Raw genomic sequence first — 11,713 nt, 5'->3', positions numbered from 1 at the left:
GAGGTGACCAGTGGCCAAAACTGTTACAAATCCGCACCCAATCGCCATCCCGTATCCTCCCCTCCTTGTTTTTGTGTCTCCTGACTGACGTATTTTTTTTTTTTTTTTAATTTTATAACTTTTTTTTGTGTATATACTGTTGTTGTTTATAGATTCTTCTACATTGTTTGTCTCCCCCCCTTTTCGACTAAATCTTGTACATGCAATATTTAAATTATAGTCATTTTGTACTATTTTTTCTCTTTTTTTTTTAAATGTTTCCCCTTTTTGTATTTGGACCATGAGCATTTCTCCTACCCCTTTTTTGACTTTGAAAATCTTTTACTTGTAAAAATGTAATAATTTAGCCATTTTGTGCTAATTATTAAAAATTTATACATATTGTATCTTCAAAAATGTTTTCCTTATGATAATAGCAACTTTGCTATGTTTTTTTACTGTTATAAAATATTTTTTCAAAACTGTGTTCATTTTTTTTTTATTTGAAACATGTACCTATATAAATTTATACATATGTAACTGTTCGATCAATTGTTATAATATTTGAATTTTGTAATTGATTATAAATTTGTTAAATTAATAAAAGATAATTTTTGTATACACAAGCAATTTTAGTTTCTTCTTTTTTTCGTATTGTTAAGTGTGTAAATCAAATGTTAATGACTAAAAAATCATTAAAAGGTATAATATGTCTCACGTTGTACGATATAAGGTATATAAAATAATCATCTTAGAGTGATTTACTACATTATTCATTTTATGAATGACTCGGAAACATTGGTTAACACAATGTCACCACGTTGGTAACCGATTTTTACAAAACAGTTTAGTAAGCATATGAAGAATTTTACATCAATGGTCGACGCTCTCAAGTACTTGGGCATTCTCAAAATTATCTTGAAACAAATCAAGAGGTAGGTGATATAGATGCTTATAAAAAACGCTACCAAAAAAAAAGTAGTTTAATTCGTTTTATTAAATATAAGAAATTGGTTTCATAAATATTTTTTAAACGTTTAATAAAAAAAATTAGTTTCGACTAAAAAGTAGAAAATAAAAAAATAAAAAATAATTTTTTTTTAAAACACACTTTCCTATAAAAACATATTTAAAAAAATATAAATATATATAATATATTAAATTTGAACTAAAAAATATTTTAAAAATTGTACTAAAAATACAAAAATAATTTTCTGTACTTAAAAATAATGAAAAATTGAAAAGTGTGTGGTACATCATACAAAACATTTAAAGCCGAGCTAAGTCTCACATACACTTCTTTGTTCAAACCTGTTTATAAGATAGTGACTGTAAGAGCACCACACACTTTTAAATTTTTCATTATTTTTGTACTTTTAGTACAATTTTTAAAATATTTTTTAGTTATATCTAATATATATATATATATATATATATATATATATATATATATTTATATTTTTTTAAATATGTTTTTATAGGAAAGTGTGTTTTAAAAAAAAAAAATTTTTATTTTTTTTAACTGTTGATTCATGTCAAACCAGAATATTATATTATAATATTCATGCCATTTGTGGTAACTGATAAAGTGATAACGCCTATTATTTATTTATATTATGTGGATGATAATGAGCTTTGATACTATCACTATGATAGTGTGATTCTTTTATTATTGTTGCAATGCAAATTGTGGCTATTAAATTATTAAATTATTCGTGATCCGAATTTATAACTGTTTTGAACTTAATTTCTCGGACTGTTTTTCTTTAATTTCGTCGCACACTCTGAACAATTGATGCAACATGGTCGATTACAGAGAGTTCGACTTCCCTGCCGAAATATGCTGTTCACCCAGTCCGCTGATCGCTATCGCCGGCCTGGACACGGTCAATAATGCCATCCACAGGTCCATTTGGGACGCTTTCCACAGTCCAGTTGGCCGAGACAGCCGAGCCGTATTGAATTTCTTTCACCTCACGTCTGAGTACAAGTTTCCTTCATTGAGCGAAAAGGTATATGACATAATAATTCACCGCTTTCTACCCTGTCCGAATCAAAATAATCTAACCAGCCGTTTTACGTCTCATTAACTTCTCTCCCACTTACTACATGATTTATGTTTTTTTAGCGTGTAATGCCTTACATTCCAAAAGGTATATTAAAAAAGAATTGGCTCGAAAAACATATTCGTTACGATCCTGCCGTTGTTGTCATTTTCTACGACTGTGATTGGAATGACGAATCTTGGAATGAAAAAATCAGCGAATGTTCATCCAGAGTTCAGTCAATTAGGTTGTTGTTTAATATTATATTATTAAGCTTTTAGTTTTGTGATCGATATCTTAAGATTTTTGATCAAATTGAAGTTATGTTTTTCATATTACAATAAATTTACTACTTATCTTTTAAGAGAAAGTTAATTTACAGATAGGAACTTAAATTGTTAATTATTTTAAGAAGCTGTTATTTTCCTATTGCTGTTGTTATGTATTTAATATATTTACATAAAATTCCAAGGTTGTCTCTGGAAGGAAGGAAATCAAGAATTGTTGTGGTGTTGATACAAAAATTAATGCCTGTTGTCGATGATAATATTACTACTGAGAGAGCTGCATCACTGTGTGACGCTTGCACTTTGAATCCAAAAGCTTTATTTATACTTCCAGTAGTAGACAATATCCATGGCTATGCTATAAGGTAATAAAGCTTTAGAACACTTGTGCAAATATATTTTTGATAAAAATTTTGTATTTATTAATTATAAAACGTAGGCTGGAAAATGCATTTTATGATCTGGCCCAGAATTATTACCAACAACAAATCAGAGCTGTGAAGTCTAAACTAGAAAATTTAAGCAAAACCAGTCATCAATTATTGATTGTTCGCTATTCATTCAAAATTGGATTTTATAATGAGATTAGACAAGACCATCATAACGCTCATAAGTGAGTCTGCCATTATACTTTGAATTTCTTACATTTTAATTTGTTATGTTAAATGTTCATATTTAGGCACTATCATCAGTGTTATATGTCTTTATTAGAAATATGCACTTTTGATACTAACATCTATGAAATAAAAGTTGTTGCTGCGTACATTGTATACAAAATAAGCAAACTGTTGTTTGTAATGAAGAGGGCTCGAGATGCATTGACTCAATTTAATTCTCATATAAATGTGTTTAAATCTATGATTGGACCACCAGAACTGATGTTTGAACACTATTCTTGGTTGTCTAAACAGTAAGTTTTCACATGCACTGTCCAGGCAAGTTGAACTAATTTCTTTTGTTTATAGATTTTCCATGTTTGCATCATTATTTGATGAAACAACAGCTGAAAGTTCTACAGCTACTCAGGCATTAAATCCAGGATTTTTCTTTAAAGAAGCTGCAGACTATGCAAAAAAAAGAAAAATTAGTGCCTATAATATTTGTCAGGTATAACTAAATCATATTATGTACCCTTTATTTGTTTAATATTTGAATCAAACATTTCTTTTTCGTGAAAATTTCATATTGTTCAATGTTTATAATTATTAATTTATAATAATTCATTTTCACTATGTTTAATAGACTTAGTTTTTATAATGTCTATGTATATGTGATATTAAAAGTTGATTTAGAATTTATTATTTCTTAAATTATAGTATGTTGAATATAATATAATATAATTATTTATTTGAAAAGAAATATTTTTAAATTGTGCACAATACTTAGTTTTTTAATATAAAATGTTACTATGTTATCTAGGATGCAAATGTTTACCCCTCCAGTAATCCATTAAATGAATGGAATAATATAGAATTTTATGGTCAAAGGCCATGGCGGCTAATGAAAACTCTCAACAACTTAGATTTTAATACAATTGAAGCAGATGGTGTTCAAGCTTTAAAATTTTATGAAAACACCCAAGTTGATCATTCTGTAAATAATTAAATCAGTTAAATAGCAAATTACCATTTATCTTCAACATAATGTTTGGAACTGTATATTTCTTTTTTTTAGAAAGCAATTATCAGCTTCTTAGGAAACGCAATGAAACAGTTCAAACACTACAAATGTCCTAGAATGAGAAATTTGTTAGGTATTTTTCTTAAATATGTATATTAACTTTTTTTTACATTTAAATGTTTTTTCTTAATTGATTTCAGCTGTACAGATGGCTGATGAATATTACAACGCAAAAGATTATAGCAAAGCTCTTACGTAAGTACTCTAATCAATCTCATTATATAGCTGAATAAACTAATTAACATTTTATAAAAACATGAAATCAGTTTATGGAGCCACATGTTATGGGATTATCGAGACGAAGGCTGGGAAGCAATTGCCCATGAACTAGTAAACAAATGTCTAAAATGCGCCTATTTAACAGCAAATGTACAGAATTATGTAGAATTAAATCTAGAAGCCCTGAAATATTACAAAAATGTTGATATCCAAAAAGCTTTGAGCAATATTGGTTCAATCATACAAGTGAATATAATATGACAATAAATAATTTTCTTAACTTAAAATACTTATGTATATTTAAACAAAGTGTTATAATTTTTAGAGGCGAATTCCAGAACCTGAAAAATCACTTGATGAATATGAGAAAAATTTATCGATGGAAGAGTGGCAAAAATGTGACTCTCTACGATCAAAATCTGTACTAGAAATTGATATGTCAGTTACAATTTCTACAGTCGATACCAAAGTTATTTTAAAAGATGTTTCATGTGATGGCATTGAAATTGATATCTTTATAAAGTATTTTATTAATATAAAAATAGTTTTAAGTCTGTTATACTGTAATATAAATATATTTTAAACTGCTTCAGGGCTAATTTTCCTATACTGGTGCAATTTTCTAAACTGATAGCCTGTGTTACCTGTATTGACAATGTATATGATGTTGAGGTCTGCACAGATAGCAGTAAACTTATCTATGGAGAATCAAAAACTCATACTTATTCTTGCAAATTTGTGCCCTCGTCAAATGACGTTGGAAAAGAAATCACTGTAAGTATTATTCACCTATACTAGAAAAAATATTGTGTTTTCAGGATTAATCCAAAAATTATTAAAATCACCTTGCCTAATAAACTATCTTAATTATACCTGAACCAAAAGTTTTATTTTTGATGATAGTTGAAGCATAGAGTTTAAAATTGACCTTTTTCTGTTCAGTGGATAGTAAATATTTTCTCTGATCACTCCCATACTGGAATATGAAACAGTGTAGAGAATAATAAGAGATAATAATAGAGATCAACAAAAATATATCATTGTAGATTATCGTCTGACACTGAAAATTTACACAATAGTCCTAATATGCCGCAGTCAGTGTTGGGGTAGTTACTTTTTTCTTTGGTAATCAAATTATATTACTAATTCCTTTTTAAAATTTTAACTAAATTACTCTTAAGTTACTTTTTATGAAGGGAAGTCATGTTACAGTACTTATGAGTTTAAAAGTAACTTAATTACAATAGAATTAATTTTTTTTTAAGTAACATTTATTATGTCAAATGGGCAATAAAAATTTATAGAATAGCTATAAAAAAAAATATCACAGTCAAGAATATTTAATTTATAAATAAAAATTCTAAATATTTATATGATATTATGTTTAGTATACACATATATATTTACATAATATATCAATAATTTTTGATAATATTAAAAGAAAAAAAAATAACTAGTAGTTTTGTAACATTACTACGAGAAAGTAATTTAAATTAGGTATAAATTAATTGTAACAATTTGTTATTAAATTTCCATAAAATTACTTAAAAAATAATTTTGTTTCAGTAACATGTAACCTAAGTTACTTCTAGACACTGGTCACTGTAGTATCCATAAGAGACAAAAAAGAGTTTGTGTAGTATGTGTGATAAATATATTTCAGTCTTGGACAAAGTTCAGCCCTCAACTGAAATATCTAACTTCCCATTCTTGCTACACTAAATACTATTTAAACACATTAATTATTTATGTAGTAGTATTTTTTTTCTTTCAAACTCCTCACACTTTGCTACGGTAGCGGTAACGACTAAATGAAGCCGGAGACATTTTACCGCTATTGTGGGGGCACCGCCTACACAAATAATTTTACTACTACCACTGCAGTGTGTGGTGGTGACCTTTAGAATAATCTATTCCCACATATGAAAATTTTCTGTGTTTAATTATTTAATTAGATAATTATTGAGCTATTTAAATATAAATGTAATCTGCTATTAAATAAAATTTTTGCCCAAAATGTTAAGCCTTTTTTATTTTTTTAGGTTAATTCTATTAAACTACAATTGGGAAATGAACCTGATTTTCCAATAGTTTTGAAATACTATAATTCCATAAAAAAAACTAAAAGTTTTGAAAAAGAAATGAATAATTTCAGGTATTATACAATTATTAGTTAAGTGATGTTACAAACGCTTATTTTTACTGACAAACCAAACTTTAAAAAAATTTAAGATTACCTGATTACAATGTTCAATGTTTTACTCAACCAGACATTCAAATACATTTTCATTATTTATTGTTCTTCATCAAATTTAGAACAATGTTTGATTGTTTAATCAAATTATAGGGAAAATCTTAGCTTGTAACGTCACAAATAAGTCATGATAATTTATCATTAATTATCAGTTGTTACTTATTATTATTTTTCATTTGAAGTATTTTAATCATTTTAATCCTTGTTAAAGTCTGTCTAAGACTTCTGATGATGAATTTGAACGAATCAAACAGATTACATCAGCAACTCTGAAACCGAGAAGTTCTAGACTAGGCATGGAAATTAAACACAACAATCCTGCACTATTATTGGAATGGTATCAAGTTTCTGTATGTTTGACAAATTTAGAAGATCGGCCTGTTAGTGATGTCTGTTTAAATTTATCACTCAATCGTAACAATAATGAAAAGGTTGAACACTCGAGTAAGTATATAATAATAAACATGGAGAAATAATTTTTTTCACACAAAAACATTTATCAATAATTTACAGTTGAGGTATGTGAAGATCCAGATAAAAATGTCTTCCCGTTGCCAGTAGATTTTAAATTAGACAACATGCTTGTTGGAGACCAGAAAACTCAAACTTTCTATGTTCGATTTTCAAGTTTAGACACTCGTTACTTTCAACTTATGGTTAGTATAATTTTTTGTTTTTATTTTGTAATTGTAAACAAATCTATATGATAAAACCCAAATAAAGGAGTTATAAGAATTTTAAAATTAGAGACAGTTAATTAAAAATCAGCTAGATAATTCTTATAAATATGCAATATTGTATAGTGCATGTCTTTACTACTCAATTATATTTATGAATGCTTTCAGTTTTTGTTAAATAAATTACCAAGAGTCTATGTTTTAAAGATTAGATTTGGTTAAATAAGTAAAATAAACATAACATGAGTATAATTAACTCATATTTACTACCATAATTGATAGTGTTGAATTTTATTTTTTCTGGTCTATTAACGAGTTTCATTTTATAATATTCGTTGATATTGATCAAAATAAAGTATCTTACATCTAAAGTTTCATTAAATAATACTTAAGTCTATACACAATTTACATTTTAATAATAATAAACATTACATAAAACCTGGTACATTTGTGTCGATATAGCTTAATACTATTTACTACAATATTATACTTTTACTTAAAAAGTTTGAAATGTTATAAATGTTACATATGGCTGTTGTTGTTTTGTTGTTTTTTTTTTCTTTCAAATCGGAAATGCACTTACTTGCTTATACTAGTACTTAAGTGGATATCCACTTATATAAGTTTTTTTGGTTAAACATTTATAATTAAGTTTATTTTATAATAATTTTCCAACCTAAATATATTCAAGTTGTTGGTTACTTATTACTAACATTATGATACCTAAAAATTAAATGTATGGGATATGATACAACCAGTTGTAAATGTGTCGTTATAAACTTATAACTATTATTACTCTAATATGAAATTACTTGTACCTAACAGAGGATGTTAATGTTTAAATATTTTGATGTTGGAAAACTTGTCACCTAAAAATAACAAACAATATCATAATTTTAACAAATTTCTTATATAAAGTGTTATTATTTTTAATTGATATATTACCCTAAATTTTAATTTTTACCATACTAAAAAAATTCTGGGGGGTTATATCCCCCCTCCCATTAGTATACCATTGGACTTCACCCATATAGTTTTAATTGAACTCACTGTTATTTTACTCAATAATTTCAATAACATTGTTTTATTAATTTTTACTATGGTATGGTAATTGACAATTGTTATTTCAGATAAGCTATTCAATAGAAGATGACAACAAAACTAAGATTGCTTGCGTAAAAGATGTAGAAATTGTCATAGATGTGAGCATTGTATTTGACATATCAGTTACTTACATGTCTTCCAAATTTGAACCTGTATCTAAGGTGTATGTTGGTGAACCATTAATAGTGGTTCCAAACATAAAATGTCTTTCCCCATGGCCAATAATTATAGAGAATACATCTTTTCAATTGGTAAACGTTCTAGTAAATTGTTTTCATTTAAATACAATGTAGAACTTTTATTTTATTTTTCAGGCTAAACATGTTAATATTTCAACTAGTTACCAATCAGTACTAAATGGAGTAATTTTAGAATCTGATGAATGTGCTTCAGAAGTAATATGTGTATCACCCTCTGAATTAAGTGAAAATATTTTAGGTTGTTTTACTATAAATTGGAAAAGGTAATAATAAATATTATAATTAACTATATATTTTAAATTCAACTCATTTATAACTTACAAACTATGTAATATGAATACTAATTTAATGTATTTTATGTTTCAGAACTAATGTTGACAATGAATGTAAAAGTGGATATTCAAGTTTAGAGTTACCTAAAATTACAGTTGAAAAATCAACGTTTTTGGTTGGTTATTTCATATGATATTATTTTAATTTTAAAATAGATTTATGGATGGATAAAATTTGTTTTTAGGTAGACATGAAGTTACCAGCTCATGGATGGTTACACACGCCATTGAGTGTTGTATACTTTTTACATAATAACTCTGAATCACTACTTTCGTTAGATGTATCAATGGAAGCCAACGAAGCATTTATGATGGCTGGACATAAAGACGTATGTGTATTTAAAAAACATATATAATATTATAATCATACATATTTATATGTAATTTTAGTTGAACATCACAGTTTTGCCTGAAAGCACTTACAAGTTGCACTATAATCTCTATCCTCTTGTTGTTGGAGTTTCAACATTACCAAAAATGCACATTGGCTGTACTTCTGAGCCTAATGATTTCAAACATATTTTAAATGACATACTACTTAGATCTTTACAAACTCAAATATATATTATGGTAAGTCATATTGTTACTTTTTAAATTTTCAATAAACCATGTAAAATACCAAATAAATTTGTAATAGGTGCTTACTTTTCTTTACTAAATGTATCATCTGGGTTTATAATTTTCAGCCCAAACACTTACCAATACACACAAAAGAAGTTTCAAAATAAAAAATAATGTTCCTTTTTATAGATTATTTTTTTGTTCATTTTGGTTTATAGTCAATTTTTTTATTTGTCTAAACATAGAATTCTAAATTTATTTAATTTTTAATCTTTGTGTTATTATTGTATTATTAATTAAAATATGTTACCTACTTATAAGCTATAGTACTGTTCAATATTTATTTATTTATTTATTTATTTTAAATTATAACGATTGTTTATAATGTAATAATTAAAACGATTCAAACATTTTAAAAAATTGTATTAAAAATCTATTGTTTAATATCAAAAAATACATAACTATGTTGTATTTTGTTATGTAATAATTTATTACTTAAATTGTTATGGTAAACCTATCAATCTTTTTAAAATATGTTTTATTTACTGTAAAAATATAATTGTATAGCTATTTTTATTCACCTAAAAAATACTGATAATTAAAACTATACCGTGTGTTCATTTTTAAAGGTAACAAGAAATATTTTGAACACATCACTTGGAGTTTGATTTGGGTCTTTTGTGCTGCCTATAGGACATATAAATAAATCTGTTTTTGATAAGTTCTAATTTTTAATTATTTTTATCGGCACATGCGCAGTAAAATTAAGATTTCTTGAATAGGAACCACTATTTTTGAGACTGGATTTGAATTGCTTTATTTTTTCTGAGCAACTTTGATGTTTACAGTTTTTTGATATCTTAAAAATTGACATTTTTAGGATAGTCAAAAGTTTTAATTTAGGTAATTTATTTCTTCAACAAGATGGGGCTACCACCCATAATGCAATAGTTATTCTATAATACCCGGTGGTGCTGAACGCTATGTTAAGGTCGGGTCATTGCCCGACATATTTTGAAAATTTAGGATAGGGCCACTTCATACTGACCATTATTCTCTCCTCGGTATGCCATTTTTGCCGATATTAAGATGCTGGGCCTCTTGAAATATTTTTTGCCCTACTAGATTTATAGGAATTTGGCGCCACTGATAATACCTACCAAACTTTTGATCATAAATGGATGGAGATATTTTTTTGTTCCAGTACAATGTCCCTCTAGATCATCTTATGTAACACTGTTGGACTATTTTTTATGAGACATCTAGAAACAGTAAATATCAAAGTTGTTAAGAAAAAATAAAGCAATCCAAATCCAGTCTCAAAAATAGTGATTTTTATTTAAGAAATTTTTATTTTACTGTGCATGCAGGATGCAGCATAGTTAAGAATAAGAATTTATCAAAAATAGATGTATTTATATGTCATGTAGGCAGTAATTATAACCCAAATCAAACTAAAAGTGATGTGATCGAAATATTTCCTGTTACCTTTAAGATTGAACACACGTCATAAAATATATATTATATATGCATGGTAAATTAAACATAAGTACACAATACATTAAAAATGTGTAAACAAATGTATACTATTAAAATAACAAATCCATAAATTCCTTAAAATATCGAAAGTGAAGTTTAATTTATTTTACAATATAAAGATGCAGATTTATTTATATTTTGTATGATTTTTTTGTTAAAATTTTTTATGTTTTGATAAATATTTTTGCTTAGTTGAGTGCTTATAATGATGTTTTTAAGCGCTTATTTTAATGATTTAAGTGATCTAAGTACCGAGCTCTGCTTATTACCGTAGAATAAAATGTTGACATATTTTTAATCGGTGCCACACGATTGCGCACTTTTTACCTTTTTGTCCTTTTTACTTGAAAAAAAATAGCTCGATTACGCACAAAAACTATTTCATTTGTTATAACAAAAAAATACCATGTTATCAATACCTTGTACTTATATACATAGGCGTGCGTGGACCTTTTTGACAGGCTGGGCCAATTCAATTATGATTTAGATACTTAAAGAAATACTTTAAAATATTTAATCGATTCAATTTTTTCAATTTTCAATGTACCTATTTAATTAGTTATTATTATTGAAAATTGTAATTTGTAATTGAATTATTTAAGTTTCATGATAAAAATTTATCAGGTCACAATATACATATTCAACAATTACAGTACGGCTCGCAAGTCGCATGGTGGCTCAAAGCCCACCTGACCCACCCCTTGCGCATGTCTATGTCTACATACAATTACTACAGCTAGTGGATACTATATTAAAATAATATTTTATTACCAATAACTGATTGGTAAGTGTTTTCAAATGTGTTGCTTTTACAACGTAATTAAACTATACGTATT

The 11,713-nt window shown here is 26.7% G+C and overlaps 1 protein-coding gene across 2 annotated transcripts; it reads left to right on the top strand.

Moving 5' to 3' along the window:
• Window positions 1-1,641: 1,641 nt before the first annotated feature.
• gry (trafficking protein particle complex subunit 11 gry) lies at window positions 1,642-11,013 on the top strand. Of its 2 annotated transcripts, XM_015516476.2 has the most exons (21): window positions 1,642-1,991; window positions 2,108-2,271; window positions 2,497-2,676; window positions 2,751-2,924; window positions 2,991-3,221; window positions 3,277-3,418; window positions 3,731-3,904; window positions 3,986-4,064; window positions 4,132-4,186; window positions 4,258-4,456; window positions 4,536-4,732; window positions 4,804-4,984; window positions 6,253-6,365; window positions 6,676-6,908; window positions 6,978-7,120; window positions 8,272-8,496; window positions 8,560-8,708; window positions 8,812-8,893; window positions 8,963-9,106; window positions 9,168-9,347; window positions 9,464-11,013. In XM_015516476.2, the coding sequence occupies exons 1-21, from the start codon at window positions 1,782-1,784 to the stop codon at window positions 9,503-9,505; spliced, it is 3,297 nt and encodes a 1,098-aa protein (XP_015371962.2). In that variant the 5' UTR covers window positions 1,642-1,781; the 3' UTR covers window positions 9,506-11,013. The 2 variants fall into 2 exon arrangements, with proteins under 2 accessions (XP_015371962.2, XP_015371964.2); XM_015516478.2 differs by lacking the exon at window positions 6,253-6,365 and having other exon boundaries at window positions 6,719-6,908.
• Window positions 11,014-11,713: the final 700 nt, after the last annotated feature.

This window comes from Diuraphis noxia, unplaced genomic scaffold (assembly GCF_037042655.1).
Source record: "Diuraphis noxia isolate RWA-SAM2 unplaced genomic scaffold, SU_Dnox_SAM2 contig0003, whole genome shotgun sequence".
In the NCBI taxonomy this organism is placed as follows: Eukaryota; Metazoa; Arthropoda; class Insecta; order Hemiptera; family Aphididae; genus Diuraphis; species Diuraphis noxia.
This window is presented reverse-complemented; position numbering and strand designations above follow the sequence as displayed.

Bases quoted from the DNA above. Each gene is read 5' to 3' on its own strand.
- gry (XM_015516476.2), top strand. From the start codon at position 1,782: ATGGTCGATTACAGAGAGTTCGACTTCCCTGCCGAAATATGCTGTTCA. The intron at 4,733-4,803 runs GTATTTTATTAA...AAACTGCTTCAG, and splicing joins GAAATTGATATCTTTATAAA to GGCTAATTTTCCTATACTGG. The intron at 8,709-8,811 runs GTAATAATAAAT...TTTATGTTTCAG, and splicing joins TTTACTATAAATTGGAAAAG to AACTAATGTTGACAATGAAT.